The sequence below is a fragment of the Carlito syrichta genome, unplaced genomic scaffold (genome assembly GCF_000164805.1).
Source record: "Carlito syrichta isolate Samal-C Ts95f unplaced genomic scaffold, Tarsius_syrichta-2.0.1 Scaffold130618, whole genome shotgun sequence".
Classification (NCBI taxonomy): Eukaryota; Metazoa; Chordata; class Mammalia; order Primates; family Tarsiidae; genus Carlito; species Carlito syrichta.
Window position 1 is genome coordinate 36,540 of NW_007074714.1, and position 17,928 is coordinate 54,467.

At 56.3% G+C, this 17,928-nt stretch overlaps 1 protein-coding gene across 1 annotated transcript in view; it reads left to right on the forward strand.

Annotated features, from left to right (window-relative positions):
• Positions 1–1,268: 1,268 nt before the first annotated feature.
• The window catches only part of LOC103250564 (integrin beta-3-like), a gene marked incomplete at its 3' end in the record, with an annotated part of 16,671 nt that continues 11 nt past the window's right edge, over positions 1,269–17,928 (forward strand). The window contains exons 1-8 of the mRNA XM_008049155.1: positions 1,269–1,352; positions 10,067–10,262; positions 11,162–11,414; positions 13,650–13,812; positions 14,411–14,572; positions 16,260–16,355; positions 16,785–16,874; positions 17,805–17,928. The exon at positions 17,805–17,928 is cut by the window's right edge and continues 11 nt beyond it. Coding sequence (XP_008047346.1) covers positions 1,329–1,352; positions 10,067–10,262; positions 11,162–11,414; positions 13,650–13,812; positions 14,411–14,572; positions 16,260–16,355; positions 16,785–16,874; positions 17,805–17,928 — 1,108 coding nt within the window. The remainder of the gene's footprint in view (positions 1,353–10,066; positions 10,263–11,161; positions 11,415–13,649; positions 13,813–14,410; positions 14,573–16,259; positions 16,356–16,784; positions 16,875–17,804) is intronic.

A 17,928-nucleotide genomic window follows, 5' to 3' on the forward strand; every position in this document is an offset into this window, starting at 1 on the left:
TGGTTTATGTCAGCCGGCCTCTCCTAACATTTCTGTGCCCCCTACCCCCGAGCATTCTGTGCTTGGAGTCCAAGATCCAGGCCTGGGGAGGCTTGAGAAGATTCCAGAAGCTGCTGTTTTCCCCTCACAGGCCAGGGGGACTCGGCCACCGAGCCCCCCCACTGACCGACTGAGGCTGTGTATTTCTGTTCTTGCATCTGAGTCTGGATCCCCTGGGTAGTGACTGAGAGGCTCGCTGAGACATGCAGAGAAGACACTGCCAGTTCTCTGGGCCTCTGAGAAATTTTCATTTGTACCGCATAGGCATCAAATCTGTAGTTACTTAAAGCCTTTCCCTCAGTTATGATCTGAGACTTGGGTTCGTGGTCCAGCCGAGCTGTCACCTGGTGTCACCTGCTGTCACTGTGGCCTCATCAGCTGAGGGCGGGGATGTGTATCTCCTGCCTGTCCTTATTCTCCTTCCTTTTTACCAATGTCCTGTGTTTGGGTGCGGTGGCTCCCACGTGTAATCCCAGTGCTTTGGGAGGCTGAGGCAGTAGGCTCACTTGAGACTAGCCTGGGCCACATAGTGAGATCTCGTCTCCACAAAAAATAAAAATAAAAATAAATGAGCCAGGTGTGCCCATGTGGGAGGCTGAGACAGGAGGAGCACTTGAGCCTAGGAGTTCGAGGCTGCAATGAGCTATCATCATGCCACCGTGCTCTAGCCTGGGCAACAGAGCCAGACTCTGTTTCTGAAACAAGTATGTTTGGTAGATGTCTATGGTATGGCTAGGGTGTGTTTGTGGGCACCCATGTTCCTTGGTGGTCAGGTCTGTGCAAACATCCCCCCAGAGTCTGAGGCCGAAGAAAGAGGCTGACAAATTCATTGTCTTGGAAAGAAATGTCTAATAGGAACGAGCGGATGGAAACCATGTCTGTTCCCCTGTCTGTGTGTTGGGCGGGGTGGGAGGAGACGACGGAGTCTTGAACCAACGCCTCCAGACCCAAGGCTTCCACACCACAGGGCAGGGGACTAGTGCTTAGGGACAGGGTTACAGTCGCGTGGGCTCTCACCCAGGGAGCAGGAGACCTGCTGGGCATCTTGGGGCCTTCCTGAAGCTGGGTCCATTGGAGGCCCACATGGCAACTGAGCAACCTGGATGGGGTTGCTTCAGCCTCCAAGGCCTGAGAGCTGGAGACCCGGGAGGTGGGTGAGCCAGCAGGGACAGGGCGGGCAGGGTCCTTTGAGCCATGCTGGGGCTGATGCCTGTGTCTCTCCTGCAGGGCCAAACATCTGCGCCACGCGAGGGGTGGGCTCCTGCCAGCAGTGTCTGGCCGTGAGTCCCATGTGTGCCTGGTGCTCCGATGAGGTAAGGACAGACCCTGGCCCTGCTGTCCCCCAAGATGCAGCCGCTGTTGGGCAGAAACTCTCCCACGGGGTTAGCTCCTCTCTGCTAAGCACACAGCCCCTGGGCCCTGGGCAAACCCAGGATGACTGCCTCCCACTGTGGGGGTAAGGAGTGTCATGGGGAACGTGGCTGGGATGATCACGGGGCCCACCGCACAGCCTGGGCCTAGAGCTGTGGCTGGGCTTCTGGGCTCACTGTGGGCTGCCCTGTTGCACATCCAGCTTGCTTTTTGTGGGGGTGAAAAATTCCAGGAACGTGGCCTTGTGTGTCAAAGCAGAGGCAGCCCGGGCACAGGTAGGAGGGGATGCGACTCACTTTCTTTCCATAGAATTTTTTTATGTTTATTTGAGTCGGGGTCTCACTCTGCTGCCCAGGCTGGATTGCAGTGGCATGATCATAACTCACCACCACCTCAACCTCCTGGACTCAGGTGATCCTCCCGCCTCAGCCTCCAGAGTGGCTGGGACTACAGACGCACACCGTCATGCCCGGCTGATTTTTGCATTTCTTATAGTGACGGGCGTCTCCCTATATTGCACAAGCTAGTCTCAAACTCCTGGGCTCAAGCAAGCCTCCAGCCTCGGCCTTCCAAAGTTCCGGGATTATAGGTATAAGCCACTGTGCCCAGCCTAGAATTTGAGAAAGGCCATGAAAGAGGAACCTTGTGTGGGTGTTTGGGGTGTTCAGTCAGAGGGTCCTTCCTCTGCCTTTTCTCTGATGGTGGCCCACGCTGAACTTTTCCTCTTTCTTCCCCTCCTCTCCAGCCCTCCCTCCTTCTCACAGGTGTCCTGAGGGAGGGAGCCACCCACGTGCTGAGGATGGGACACAGGGAAGGATTAGCTGTGTCTGGGCAGTGGGTGTGTGGTGTCTGGGGCCCTGGGGAATGAGTGTGTCTGAGGAAACAGCTATGTTTGTGGCTGGGGTGGAAATTGGGAGCTGGCGAGAGCTGGTGGGGGTGGGGTGGATGAGGCTGGAGATCCCATGATGAAGGAGTCTGGGCTGAGTCACAGTGGCAGGTGCTTACCTGCGCTCCTGGCCTGGCTGCTGCTTGCCACCTGAGACACCCTCTGTGCGGGCAAGACCCTGTCCTCAGCAGTCGATGACACTCCAGCCCGGCCTGGGGTCCAGATCGGCCTCCCTGGTGGGCAGGGAGGTGGGGGGAGAGGTGAGGAGAAGAGTGGGAGCCGGGATGCTGTGTTTGTGGGCTCCATGGGGGCTGCTGGCTGCACGCGCTGTCAGGACAGTAGAGGCTGCCTCCATGCTTCAGGACAGTGGAGGCCGGCTGCTCATGCAGCTCTGGCCTCTGTGCTTCCAGGGGCAGCTGCCCAACATCTGGGCCACATTGACTTCATTTAGCAAATGAAACGTTCCTTGAGGCCTGGCGGGGTGAGGGGCCAGGTGGGTCCTCCTCCCCTCTGAGGCACGTGGCCGTCCTCCCCCTTTTGGTCGCTCTCATAATGTTGTTAAGCTTCTTTCACAAGGAAGCTGGGACTCTGCAGCCGAGCCAGGAAGACAGGTTGCCGCACGGGAGGGGCCTGGCCTGGTTTGGGTGGTCTGAGGCTTGCGAGAGCAGCGGGGAGTCGGGCTGGCACCTAGCGTCCCTCAAGGATGATTCCCGGCCTTGCCTCCTTTTGACTCCAAAGAGAGAGAAGATACAGGCAACCCTGGCCCAGAGAGCCCGGGGGAAAGCCCTCTTGGAGGGTGGGTCTGTCTGCCTGCAACCCCGTTTCGCCCCCTTGCTCTGCACTGGCCGTGAGACTGGGATGGGCTGAGGTCCCTCCAGACGAAGCCCGGCGGTCACGTGACCAGATTTCGACGATGCCAGTGTAGAGCAGAAGGAGGGACCCAAAAAACCCCGGAATTATCTTTTGGAGGGCGGGCCCCTTTTAGCACCAGCTTCCCCACTAGGCGGGTGTTCTAGGAACCCATCAGCATCTGTGGACCAGCTGGTCTTTGTTGGGGGAGGCTGTGTCCAGCTTCAGGAAACCTTTTTTGGAGACTCTTTCCGCATTTGCCCATTTCCTGATGGGGGATTTCCAACCGCACCTGCCCACACCACGTTGAATGTTCAGCAGTTTTTGACCAACAAATCAACAGATGGCATGACCCCCCCCACGCTGTGCTCCATCCTCCCTATTCGCCGATCTCTCCCCGAGCGACTTTTCTTGTTTCCCTGGATGAAAAAATGTTTTGCCGATGTGGAAGAGGTGAAACAAAACCCAGCAGATAGCATCAAAAGACATCAACGTGGATGAGCTCAAAAACTGTTTGGAGCAGTGGAAAAGTGTCTTGATGCGTGTATTGTATCCCACAGAGAGTGCTTGGAGGGTGACTGTAGGAATAAACACACAATTTTTAATAAAGTTCGGGCTTTTTGGGGTCCCCCCTCCTGTTTACGGGTGACTGTGGTGAATCAGATTTCTGGGGTCCAGCAGGGAGGAAGGCAGAGAGAAGGGTGCAGGGCAGGACCAGGCTGGTGGCGGGCACAGCTGCAAGAAAACGGCTGCAGCCAGAACAGGAGAGGCTATCAGAGGAAGGCTGAAGTCCATGAGGTGTTTCTCGTGAGGATGGCAAGTGAGCATGGCAGCAGGGCGACCAAGGGTTTAGGGCATGGCTACACTGTCCCTAAGCCAGTGAGGGGAGGGAGTCCAGTATGGATGGTAGGGGAGCCCCCAATGGTGACCCAAGCATCACGGCTGTTTTTGTCCCAGGGAGAGCAGGGCTACCCCTGCATGGCCAAGTCTAATTGCCAAAGGGCCTTGGCGAACCGCCGGTCCATTCTGTGTGTAGTGGCCAAGCAACGGAGCCCTGGAGTCCTCTGAGGGTCCGCCTGCCTGGCCTTGGCTGTTCCGGCAGGCTGGCAGTGCCTGGAGAAACAGCTGGTTGGGCTCAGCATTCCCCTTGGTCCTGGGGGATCCGCTCCTGGGTGTGTGCAGCACGAGCTTGGCTGGGTGGTAGGAAAAACCGGCCAGTGTGGATGAGCTTGGGGTTTTGGGTCCATCTGCACAGGGTGTGTTCTCGGAGGGCTGGATGCTGACACAGCTGGAGCAGCATGTTGCCTCTGGTCTGTAAATCTGGGGAGGGTACTGCTCCCTACTTATATTTGTTCTTAGTCACTAACACAATTTTGTTCTTCCTTCTTTGCTGTTCTTTTTTTTCTACTTACTTTTAATCTGGAGCACAATGTCCATCTTGAGAGTTTCGCTCCAGTGTAGTCTTGTTAAACAAAAAAAAGGCATAGGCCTGTAATCTCAGTACATTGGGAGGCCGAGGCAGGAGGATCACTTGGGGCCAGGAGTGAGGCTGCGGTGACCTGTGATCTCGCCACTGCACTGCAGCCTGGGCGACAGGGTGAGACCCTGCCTGTAAAAAAAACCCAAAAGTATAATGTGAAGAGTTCTCTCTTTGCAAACAGAGAGGCACAAGGCCCGACAACTGTAAAGAGACGCCTTCCTTTTCTCCTCCGCTTTCCTTCTGTCCCTTCTGTCCTTCTCACTCAGGGTGTTCGAAGGGCTTCCTGTCCCAGCCAGATGCGTCAGTAAAGATCCCAATGTGAATTCATTTTGAGGTTTGGTGGCACTCGGGGTGTACTGTCCTGCCTCTCCAAGGGGAAGGTGCACACGGCAGCAGGGATCCTGTCATTGTAGAAAAGTGTCACCTTGTTGTTGCCTGCGTTCATTTTTGCCGTATCCGGCAGACACTGCCTTATCTGGATGACAGACACTGAGATTTTCCCGTTTTGAGAGCGTTTCACACTCAGCCTTCAGGATAACAACCTCGGGCAGGAGAACGACCATTATTCGTGCAGGACTTTCCCAGCTTCCAAAATGGGATGGGTAGGGACAGTCCTGAGAGTGTGTCACCCTCCTGGGAATGGGAGGCCATTTCATAAGTTTGCACGGGCCACCCACCTCAGACCTTCTCAAGTCTTGGCCGTTTTTGCCTTCTCTGTGTGACATCTGGTTTCCCTGGGAACTGGAGCCGTAACACCCACCCTCCTTCTGGCTCTTTCTCTGGAGATATTGCCTCCACCTTCTCAGCCTGGGTTCTAGAAAGGGAACCCGACCCAGGGTGTTGAGGTCTCCACCTGGGCACCCTTTGGGGGCAGGAGGCTCTCACGAGAAAGCTTGGCTGATGACCAGGCCTGTCATGTCCCTGACCGCTGATGTCAGTGACCGCAGAGGAGGGAGGGAGGCCGTCTTGTTTTTCAGTGTTTAATTTTTGTAAGGCAATTCATAACAAACCATGAGGACTATCGGTGCGTCCTAGCAAACCCTCTCCTCAGTGGGATGGCCAAGTTAGAAAACAGAGTCATGGCCGGGCACAGCAATTCATGCCTGTCAGGGGTTTGAGACCAGCCTGGGCAACTTGGCGAGACCTCATCTGTACAATAAATCAAAAAATTAGCTGGGCGTGGTGGTGCATGCCCGTGCATGCCTGTAGCTCCAGCTACTTGGAAGGCTGAAGTGGAAGGATCGCCTGAGCCCAGCGGGTCGAGGCTGTGGTGGCCATGAGGAGTGTGCCACTGTACTCCAGCCTGGGTGACAGAGTGTGACTCCAACTCAAAAGAAAAGAAAAGAAAAGAAAAGAAAATGGAGTCAGGAAATCCCTCAACTATCCCCTCCCTCTGAAGGCCCATGTGGCTTTGCCACCCTCATGCTGTCTCCGGGTCCCCGTCCCTGCTCTCTCCCTCAGCATCCGTCATGGTCCGCAGAGGATCTGCTCCCCGCAGTGCCTTGGTCTTTCCCGTCACTGTGTTTTTGGAGAAGTTTTCTCCGGGGCAGCTGGAATCAGAGACCCAGCAGGAAGGACCCTGCTTCCTGGGGAGAAAGGGAGGATGGGCGGGCAGGGTGAGGGAGTCTGGGCATCAGGTCTGAATTGCCCTGAGCTCTCCCTGCTGCCATCTCAGCCAGAGCTGAGGTCCTCAGCCAGAGCTGGGCAGAGAGTCCCATCTTCGTAAGGATTGTGAGAGTCTGTGTCGTCCCCACTGGCATATGTGCTACCAGGAAGGTGACATCGTATTACCTGCTCCCACCATCGAGGACATTTCTGTACCCACCTCTCCGTGACGCTGGGAGAGAAAGGAGGAGGCTCCTGCCTCCCAGCGGCTCTTGTCGCCTTCTGCCGGGGTCGGGGTTGTCCTCCTGACGCTGATGTCACACACGTTCCCTCCACATGGGGAAGCCCTTCAGCTGTTGGAGCCGCTGGGCCCCAGAAAGAGAGAGACTTCAAGCATCGGGGACTTTGGGGCTTCAGTGTTTTTCGTCTTGTTTTTGAGTTGGGGTCTCACTCTGCTGCCCAGGCTGGAGTGCAGTGGCACGCTCAGAGCCACCGCAGCCTTGACCTGCTGGGCTCAGGTGATCCTTCTGCCTCAGCCTTCCAAGTAACTGGGACTACAGGCGATCACCGCCACTATGCCCAGCTAATTTTTTGATTATCTGTAGAGACGAAGTCTCACTATGTTGCCCAGGCTGGTCTCGAACTCCTGGGCTCAGGCCGTCCTCCTGCCTCAGCCGCCCAAAGTGATGAGATTAGAGACATGAGCCACTATGCCCAGCTGTGGGCCTTAGAGTTTTTGAGTCTGGGTGGCTCTGTGTGGCCCAGTCCCTTTGCTGTCATGTGACTGCCAGGTGACATGGCGGGGGGTGGGGACGTGGGGGGAGAGGTTGTGAGGAGGCAGTATGTCCCCTCCCCTCTCACTCTTTCCCATGCCCATCTTGTTCTGTCTCTACCTGGGCCGTTCTTTGCTGTGGTTCCTCCTAGGACCTTCCTTCCCTTCCAGCTTCTGCGTCTCTGTCCTGACTCACACCATGTACAGAACGCAATAAAAACACCTTTTTTTGGTGGCGACTAGGTCTCACGATGTTTCCCAGACTGGTCTCAAACTCCTAGCCTCAAGTGATCCTCCTGCCCCAGCCTCCCAAAGTGGTGCTGAGCCCCAATTTTATTTTATTTTATTGTTATTGTTATTATTATTTTTTTGAGTCAGAGTCTCACTCTGTCACCTGGGCTAGAGTGCAGTGGCACACTCACAGCCTCTGCAGCCTTGACCTGCTGGGCACAATAAAAACACTTTATGGGATAATTACAGCCGGACAGGCCAGTGGGCATCTCCATCCAGCCACTTCCTAGTTCTGCAGCTTTGGGCATGTTCCTTAACTTCTGGAAGGCTCGGGTTCCCTGCCTGTGAGCCCGGGGTCTCCATGTCTAAAGTCCCTAAGACTCGGCTTCCCTCCTTGTGAGCCCAAGGTCTCCGTGTGTAAAGCCCCCCTGCCTTGGGTTCCCTCCCTGTGAACCAAGGGTCCCTGTGTGTAAAGTCCCCAAACCTCGGCTTCCTCCCTGTGAGCCCAGGGTCTCCATGTGTAAAGTCCCCAAGCCTTGGCTGCTGTTCCTGTTGAGCCTGGAGTCCCCATGAGTAAAGTCCCCAAGCCTTGGGTTTCCTGCCTGTGAGCTCGCGGTCTCCATGTGTAAAGATGCCAAGCCTCGGGTTCCTCACTTGTAGTGTAAGACAGTTCCAGCACTGCAGAAGTGTGAGGACGGTTGCAGTAGGCCACGCCAAGTGCTTGTCACAACACTGACATTCAGTAAATGCTCAATACTTGCCAATGCTAGTGTTCTGGGACGTCAGTACAGGTTATCCGGCTGACTTTTGGAAGTGGCTGTTGGGGAGGTGGGGGCCAGGTGAGAGCCTGACAGCCTAGGCGCGGTGGAATAGGTCCAGCGAGGGGTTTTCCAGCTTCCTGGCCCCTCCCTTCAATCTGCCAAGAAGCCCTCGTGGCCATGCCCACACAGAGCTGGTGGAATTTGCCAAATGTCAGAGCAGGCGTGGGTTGGAAACAGTGTGTCATCTAACCGGCCTGTGGGACAGGTGAGGAGATCTGTCCCAAGTGATTGGCCGAGGTCATGGGCTCCTGGGTGGCAGGCCTAGGGTGGATGCTCTTTCCTGACTTCCAGTGTTCTCCCCAGGACAGCATGCCCCAGGCAGCCTTCAGGTGCAAGCACACAGAGCCCTGGAGCCATGGGACACACGTGGGCTTTTTTGGGAGGAGCTCAGTCTGTTCCTTGTCCAGGGTGAAGGAGGAAGTGGAAGAGACAGGATCGGCTCGGTCAGCTGCCCTGCATTGTGACATTTTCTCCAGTTGTGGAGAGCATGCTTAATAAGTTTAACCAGGAAGTATTGATTAAGCATCTCATAATCACAGCTCACATGTATTGAGCACCTGCTATATGCCAGGTACTGTGCTGTGCATATCATGTGCATTGTCTTATTAAGACCCACGTGCCAGGGAGGGAGGGGACGTTATTATAATATTTTTAAGGAATTTTTATTGTAGTAAAATATACATACCGCAGAATTTGCCATCTCAACCCCTTTTAAGCATACCATTCAGTGGAGGAAACACCTTTACAGTGCTGGGAAGCCATTTGCACCGCCCATCTCCAGAACTTTTCATCTTGGGAGACTGGAACTCAGTACCTGTCTTTGGGATTTGCTGTTGTTGTCAAAGTCTCATTCTGGAGTGCAGTGGCACGATCACGGCTCACTGGAGACTTGACCTGGGCTCAGGTCATCCTCTCACCTCAGCCTTCCGAGTCGCTGAGACCATAGGCGTACGCACCACGCCTGGCTAATTTTCTGATCTATTGTAGAGATGGAGTCTTGCTGTGTTGCCCAGGCTGGTCTGGAACTCCTGGGCTCAGGCAATCCTCTCACCTTGGCCTCCCAAAGTGTTGGGATGACAGGCATGAGCCACTGTATCCGGCTTGTCTGTGGGATTCTTGAGGACTCTAAGAATAGAGGGAGGAGCTAGCACTGTCCCCATGTGACCGTGGAGGAAGCTGAGTGATTCACCTTAGGAGGCTGGTGTGCAAGGCCAGGCCAGGTGAGGCTCCTGGTCCGCTCCTGTCCGCCCAGCCTCACTGTCTCCTGTCTCTCACCCCACCTGGCACCGCCTGCCCCCTCACCTTTGTGGTCAGTCCTGGGTGGGTTGCCCTGCCCTCATGGACCTCCCAGCCTGACCAGGGTCTAACACAGCGGCATCCAGGTGGTTTGACCCTGACCTACAGAAAGAAACACATTGGACTGAACATCGTTTGTTACATGTGCTATAGCCCACTCCACAATACATAACTGCTTCGGAAAACAACACTTACTATTTATACACTTAAAATTTTCTATTCTATTCAGTTGCATTTTATTTAACAAAATGATGGCTAAGGCTGAGTATGGTGGCTCACACCTGTAATCTCAGTGTTTGGGAGGCCAAGGCAGGAGGGTCGCTTGAGGTCAGGAGCTTAAGACTTGCCTGGATAACACAGCGTGACTTCGTCTTTTACCCCCCCCACCACCCCATTAAAATGCGAAAGACTCCCAAATGAAGGTTGAGACCCACTGAGTTGATTTTGGGCCACACAAATGAGTTCCAGTCCCCAGTCTGACATGTGTTGTTCCACCAGGCATCTCACTACACGGGCCTCTCCCAGCTCCTGGTCCATGGACAGGCCTTCGGGAGACCTTAACGCCCCCTTCCTGTGCAACAGTCCTTGGGGGTATCCCAGGAAGGACAGTGCCAATTGCTCGATGCTGGTTTAGCTCCAAAGTGCTGGGCAGAGGCCAGGCCACTGGGAGGGGGCCAGGCTCTGATGGGTCTTTCCCATGGGCTCCTGTCTCGTAGGCCCTGCTGCCGGGTACACCCCGCTGTGACCTGAAGGAGAATCTGCTGAAGGACAACTGTGCCCCAAAGTCCATTGAGTTCCCGGTCAGCGAGGCTCAGGTCCTGGAGGCTAGGCCCCTCAGTGACAAAGGCTCTGGAGACGGCTCCCAGGTCACTCAAGTCAGTCCCCAGAGGATTGCACTCCGGCTCCGGCCAGGTAGGGCTGGGGCTCATCTCAGGGAGAGACCTGGGATGGGTGAGGCAGAAGGCTGAGCAGGGTCCTTTGGGATGGCAGAGCACAGGACGGAGATGTGTGGGGAGAGGAGGAAGGCAGGAGGTACGGGTGGGAGAATGGGAGAAAATCAAGGGGGTCAGGGCTTGAGTCGGAAGCTCAGAGTGTGGATCTCGACTCTCCCATATAGTAGCCATTTGACCTTGGCTTCGCCCTGTTGCTTAACCTTTCTGGCATAGCAGGTGTGCCAAGCCATGCGTGTTTCTTCTTCCCCCCCGGCTTGCAGCTCTGTGTTGAGTGCAGATGAGATGTAGGACGAGAAAGCAACGGGAAGCCCCTTTCCCATGCGGGGTTGGGGCAGGGGCGTGGGGCCAGACCACATGGGTGCCTTCAGAGGAAGGAAGGGTCAGGCCAGAAGACAGGCTTTCTGAAGCAGGGATTTTAACTTTCCACTTAAACCCACAGGGATTTAAGAGAGAGCTCCATGTGCCAGGCAGCGTTAGGTGTGGTGGGACCCAGGACTGGGTAGTCCTCAGTTGCTGTCTTGACAGAGTCTGCAGTGTTGCAACTGCCAACACCTCTGTGACTCACAGTGTAGACCCTGGGGGCCTAGAGGGTTAAAGGTGGTGGGAAATCTTAGGATGGAAAAGATGAGATTAACCACAGGAGAGTCAAGAGATGAGACACGGAATGGAATTGCAAGGGAGGGGGGAGGGATCAGGACTTTGATTGAGCCACGACTCAGTCCTAAATGTGGCCAGGTCAGTCCCGTCTTCTTCCTCTTCCTCTTCTTCTTCCTCCCTCTCTTCCCCCTCCCACCTCCCCTTCTTTTCTTCTGTCTCAGAGGGAGAACGTGAGGGAAACTAACATCCCCTGCCTTCCAGATGACTCGAAGACCTTCTCTGTCCACGTGCGGCAGGTGGAGGACTACCCTGTGGACATCTACTACCTGATGGACCTGTCCTACTCCATGAAGGACGACCTATGGAGCATCCAGAACCTGGGCACCCAGCTGGCCGTGCAGATGCGCAGACTCACCAGCAACCTGCGCGTTGGCTTCGGGGCCTTTGTGGACAAGCCCGTGTCGCCTTACATGTACATCTCGCCACCAGAGGCCCTCCGGAACCCCTGCTATGAGTGAGTCCCTCCCCAGGGAGCTGGGACGGCGCCCCTCCCCTCCACCCCTGGCAGGCAGGGCCGGGTGCTGGCTCCTGTTTCTGGCTCAGGGTGGCTGTGTTGGCTGCCTCTGGTCAAACCCCGGATTCTCCCTACCTGGGTCTCCCTGTTTGGGGAATGGACCAGCCTGCTCATCTGGAGAACTGTGTCAGTCGAGTCCAAGGGCTGTTTGGAGACCTGGGAGGAAGGTTCGTCAGCTTCTTGTTCTCAGACACAAACACAGAGGAGGAAAGGAAGGATGACGGGAGGGAAAGGGGCTTGGATGTGGTTTTTGTAGGGTGGGTTCAGAGAGCCTTCAAAGGCCTGGTCGACGCATGCATAAGCAGAAGAATTACGGTTTTGGGAGGATTGATTCCATTGTTGCTGTCACTGTGTCCTCACCATCAAGGCTGTGCATCCTGTAGGGTTAAGATTCAAGATATTTAGTTCTGGAGGAAGAGAAGAGGGTGGAAATGACACTTATTGAACCCTCTAATGGTCTGTAAATTGGTGTGCCTCTGGTTGACACTTTGGCTTACAGCTGAATGGCTTATTTATTTGGCTGGTGGAGACTATGCAAATCCATGTATTATAACACTTTAAGTTGATGGTTGCTGCCAGGCTCAGTGACTCAGCCTGTAATCCTGTGCGTTTGGGAGGCTGAGGTGAGTGGATTGCCTGAGCCCGCGGGTTCGAGACCCGCCTAGGCAGCGAGACCTCATCTCTACAATAAATCAAAAAATCAGCCGGGCGTGTAGCGCATGCCTGTAGTTCCGGCTACTTGGAAGGCTGAGGCGGAAGGATCGCCGGAGCCCAGCAGGTCGATGCTGCGGTGGCCGGGAGCGGCCACTGCACTCCAGTCTGGGTGACAGAGTGAGACTCCAACTCAAAACAATAAAATAAAATAAAATAAAATGATGGTTGCTGAACCAGGCAAGGAGCAAGTTTACTTTTTCATTTTCAAAGTTATGTGATGTGGCTTTTAACCTTCTGCCTGGGCTGTAAGTTTCCCCAGTAACAATATCAGCTATCAATTAAATATCCTGGCCGATGGTAGAAATGCTCCTGTGTGGCATCTCTCTCTTTCTCTCTCCCTCTGTTTCTGTCTCTCTCTCTCTCTCAGAAGGTTCTCCCTCTGTCACCTGGGCTGGAGGGCAGTGGTGCAATCATAACTCACTGCAGCCTCAACTTTCTGGGCTCAAGTGATCCTCCCGCCTCAGCCTCCTGGGTAACTGGGTCTATAGGCATGTGCCACTATGCCTGGCTAATTTTAAAATTTTTTTATAGAGACAAGGCCTCACTCTGTTGCCCAGGCTGGTCTTGAACTCCTGGGCTCAAGTGATTTTCCTGCCCCAGCTTCCCAAAGTGCTGGGCTGACAGATATGAGCAGTGCACCTGGCCTATCAATTTATTGATAATTCAGGGTCCTTAACTTATTGATGGAATTTTGCTTTATTGTTACTTTAGGGAAGTGTTACATATAAGGTGATAGCAATCCCTACTCGATTCCCCATTTTCAGAAGTTAGGTTCAGAAAGGCTTGCCGAAGACCCCATGACTAGTAAAAGGGGGAGCTGGGATTTGAACCCCAGGCAGTCTGGTTTCATGCTTCACTCTGTTGCCCAGGCTGAAGTGCTGTGGCACGATCACGGCTCACCACAGCCTCGATCTCCTGGGCTCAGGCAATCCTTCTGCCTCAGCCTCCTGAACAGCTTGGACTACAGGTGCACGCCCCACCATGCCTGGCTAATTTTTACAAGTTTTTTGTAGAACCGAGATCTCGCTATGTTGCCCAGGCTGGTCTCGAGCTCCTGGGCTCCAGCGATCCTCCTTCCTCAGCCTCATGAGTCACTGGACTATATGCATGCACCACCATGCCTGGCTAATTTAAACATTTTTTTTTTGGAGAGACGAGGTCTTTGCTGCCCAGGCTGGTCTCGAATCCCTGCGCTCAAGCGATCCTCCCAAAGTGCTGGGATGGCAGGCGTGTGCTCCTGTGCCAGCCAGCTTACTCTCTCACCCTCTAGGCTAGCTGGAGGCATGGGTGGTGGATGCCTCAGGTAACCTGAGGGGCTGGAGTCTGAACTGTCGGGCGACTGTGGCTGTCTGGAACTGGCCTGGGCACACCGCGGCCTGCATGCACCCCTGGTCCTTCCCACCCCGTCCCCACGATGCCTGTGCCAGGGGGCATCTGCCTCATCTCCCAACCCCTTTCCAGCATGAAGACCACCTGTTTACCCATGTTTGGCTACAAGCACGTGCTGACACTCACCGACCAGGTGACCCGCTTCAATGAGGAGGTCCAGAAGCAGAGCGTGTCGCGGAACCGAGACGCCCCAGAAGGTGGCTTTGATGCCATCATGCAAGCCACCGTCTGTGATGTGAGTCTGGAGGGCAGGGAGCCCCAGGTGTGGCTGGCACCGATCAAGATGGGGGAGGGAGTGGCTTGACCCTGGGGCTTTCTGGTGTGAGATAAGAGCCAGGGGCTAAGCAGAATTTGCATGGTGTGGTGACAGATGGCTCTGGACACGCGTGGCATCTGCCTGTGTCTGCTCCCCGGGGGTCACAGCTGGCATGTCCTTGGGCCTCTGTGGTCCCAGATGCTTGGTGGGGAGAGCAGCTCCCCACCTTCTCGGGAATTGCCTGAGCGTGGAGGCTGGGGGAACGCAGCCTCAGCAGAGCGGGCAGACGTTCAGGTGCATTTCTTCCAGCTCAGTTGGGCTCCGTGTCTGCTGTGATTTCTAGGCAGTCACTGGAAGAGCTGTGTCTGGGGCTGGCGAAGGCATCACTCAGCTGCTTCACGAGTCAGAGGCTGTTTTCCTGGGGGAGCAGACACCTCTGAGCTGCAAGGCTGTGGTCTGGGCTTCTCCACCTCAGCTTGTCCGGCCCCTCCTCCAGGGAGCCCTCAGGTCTTTGTTCTCCACCAATGATGCGGCTGAACCTGCACTGTCTCTTCTGACTTTTTCTTTCTTCTGACAGGAGAAGATCGGCTGGAGAAACGATGCCTCCCACCTGCTGGTGTTCACCACTGACGCCAAGACTCACATAGCTCTGGATGGGAGACTGGCAGGCATTGTGCAGCCCAACGACGGCCGGTGCCACGTGGGCCGTGACAACCATTACGCGGCCTCCACCTCCATGGTGAGCTCTCTGGCATCACCTGTGGCCGCGGATCCCCATGGCCGGGGCTGCCCCAGCGCAGGCGGAGTCTTGGTGTGAATGTCCACGTGGCCGCCTTTCCTCTGGGGAGGGTGCGGTCTGGGGTTTCCACCTGCCCCTGTGCCCTGCCAACTGGACAACCCTCTCTGGGGCACAGCCTGCACAACCACAAGAGCTGGCCCGGATGGTGGTCAGCACTGTCACTGTCTTCACTGCCACCACCAGCAGCAGCAGCGGTGTGGCATCCAGGATGGCAGGTCCAGCTGGGGAGCAGGACCTCCTCCCCACCTGGGTCAGCCCCTTCTCGGAATACCATGCTCATGCATGGTTATTGAAAGAAGACAGAGGAAAACAAGAGAAAATTATTCAAAAGCATGGAGAGCAGGTCCTGGGGAAATGATGAAAGGGCTCAGAGTCACTTAGTGCAGAAGAAAGAAAGCTCAGGGGGATTTAGTGGAGGTGTGAGATGGCTCATGCCTTAGTTTAACTGGCTGCAAAAGCTTAACTGAGAGGGAAGGAGTTCAAACAGAAACAGGGCCTGGGCGTGGTGGCTCACACCTGTCGTCCCAGCACTTGGGGAGGCCGAGGTGGGAGGATTGCTCAGTCTAAGGAGTTCCAGACCAACCTCAGCAACAGAGTGAGATCTTGTTTCTAAAAAAATTGAAAAAATTAGCCGGGCGTGGTGGCATGTTGCCTGTAGTCCCAGCTACTCTGGAGGCTGAGGTGGCAGGATTGCCTGAGCTGGGATCGTGCCCCTGCACTCCAGCCTGGGTGACAGAGAGAGACCCTGACTCACCTCACATAGGCGGCTTCAAGGCACATCTGCAAAGGCAGGAGACTGGGCTGGAGGTCTCGTGAGCTCCCCGGGAGGTCTAGGACCCCACGGACATGTCCGCGATTTGCTGCCACCCCCGTGTCCTGGAGCACCTTGGTGGCAGCCGTGCCCAAGTTGAGTGCCACCAGGCGGTAGGCAAGTGGAGAACCTTTGGCAGCTTGCCCAGGCAGGGCACTGGGCCAGGGTCCGAGGGAAATAGACCGTGTATGGTCCTGCCCTCAGGGGACTTCTGGTCTAGTGGAGGAGACAGGACCTATGTTCTTACCAATGACACAAAGGTCACGGTCAGTGCTGAACGGGCCGCCGTCATGAGGGCTGGAGGTGTCCCGGGGAGGAAATCGCAGCACGGACTGGGGTGGCCACCGAGGCCTCCTGGAGCTGGTGGGGCTTGAGCTGGGTCCCAAGGGGGGGGAGGAAGGAAGACCCAAAGGGAGGCCGCTCCGGATGGGAGAACGAGTGGGCCAGGGCAGTGCAGAGAAGAAGAGGGAGAGAGGTGGGTGCTAGACCAAGGCGAGTGGTGGAGGATCACCCGGGCCAGGCCGAGGAGGCCCGCCCGGTGCCTGGCTGTGGAGGCTGCCCCGTGGCGTTAACGCGTTGCCTTCCAGCGGGATGGAAGAGGCGCTTGTGTGACACCAGCGGCCTGTGCGTCTGCGCCCACCCTGGAGCTCGCAGGTCGGCTGCACGCTGCTCACGCTTCCTGCCGTGCGTCTCCATGGGCTGGGAAGGTTTCAGTGCCACCGCTGCCCGGCCACAGCCCAGATCAACCAAGTTCTGAGGCCCCACATCTCGGGATGTGTGTGAGACGTCGCTAACCTCCACATCCTCTTTGTCCAGGATTATCCGTCTTTGGGGCTGATGACTGAGAAACTGTCCCAGAAAAACATCAACTTGATCTTCGCGGTGACCGAAAACGTCGTCAATCTCTATCAGGTGACTGTGCCTTTGGGTATCCCCTAGCGGGCCCCGTGATGGGGGGCCTGGGTGGCTCCCCTGGACGAGCCTGGCCTGAGGAGCCAGCCTGGGCCAGCCTTGGCCGTGGTCCCTAGCCAGGAAAGACCCTCTTCTGACCCACTTCCCAGAGCTAAAGACGTCGCTCTGGGCCTTCCTTCCCCACCCTGGAGCCCACCAGAGGCTGTGCTGTGTGTGGATGTCTGTGGTGGCAGGGGAGGTCGTTCGGCGGCCTGAGGGGTGTGAGCCATTGCTTATACTTCGGCCTGGAGCGGAAAGGCTGCCAGCTGTGTTCCTGGCAGTGTCAGGAGCCACACCCCACACCTCCCCCGTCTCCATTTCGGGCTACCAGGGCTTTTGCAGACCGTGGCTTCCGTCAGTCAGCTCTGGGCATCTGCACTTCCTTTCTAGAACTACAGCGAGCTCATCCCAGGGACCACAGTGGGGGTTCTGTCTGCCGATTCCAGCAACGTCCTCCAGCTCATTGTGGATGCCTACGGGGTGAGTGTCTCGTGGAGGGGCCTGCAGGGCGTCCACATCCTTGGGCTTGTGCAGCCGGGCTCAGCTCTGGGAGGCTGGTTCTCGAGCTGAGCTCCTGGAGGCCAGGCCGTGGCCAGCCCGGGAGGCCTCCCGCCCTCTGAGAAGAAGTGGCCCAGAAAGGGGTGCCAGGGAGCAGCGAGACCAGGACTGGGGGCTTAGAGGAATAGAAGGAAAGAGAGGGGTGAATAGACGGAGGAGGTGCTGGGCCCCCTGAAGTGACAGGGCAGAGTGAGGAGGTCTGGGCCCTGGCCCCAGAGAGGAGAGGGCTGAGCCACGTCGAAGGGGAGCGTGAGCAAACACTGGTCAGGAAGTGCCGCCATCTGGGCTGGGCGTGGGGGCTCACGCCGGTAACTCCAGCACTTTGGGAGGCTGAGGCGGGAGAACCGTTTGAGGCCAGGAGCTCGAAACCTGCCTGGGCGACACCGTGAGACCTTGTCTCTTCCAAAAAATGAAAAAATTAGTCAGGCGTGATGACGTGCCTCTGTTGCCGCAGCGACTCAGGAGACTGAGACGGACGGGTCGCCTGAGCCCAGGAGGTCGAGGCTGCAGTGAGCTGGGATCGTGCCACTGCACTCCAGCCTGGGTGACAGGGTGAGGTCCCAACTCAGAAAATAAATAAATGAAGAGAAAGTGCTCCTGGCCTGGGGGGTTGGGCCTGGCACTCCCCCTTTGCTCGCCCACGAGACGCTGGTCAGACACAGGAGGAGACAGGCAGAGGGAGCAGGGTCCTGGGAGGAAACAGGCTCTGGGGACACCTGGTGGCCTCTGGCGAGCCTCAGCACCCGGCGCTGCCAGGGGGGGCTGCCCAGGAGAGTTTGCGAGGACAGCCCCGGCACTGGCCTGTTTCCTCCCAGCCTACGCTCTCACCCTCTCCTGCCCCTTTCTGCCCAGAAAATCCGCTCGAAGGTCGAACTAGAGGTGCGGGACCTCCCCGAGGAGCTGTCTCTGTCGTTCAACGCCACCTGCCTCAACAACGAGGTCATCCCCGGCCTCAAGTCCTGTGTGGGCCTCAAGA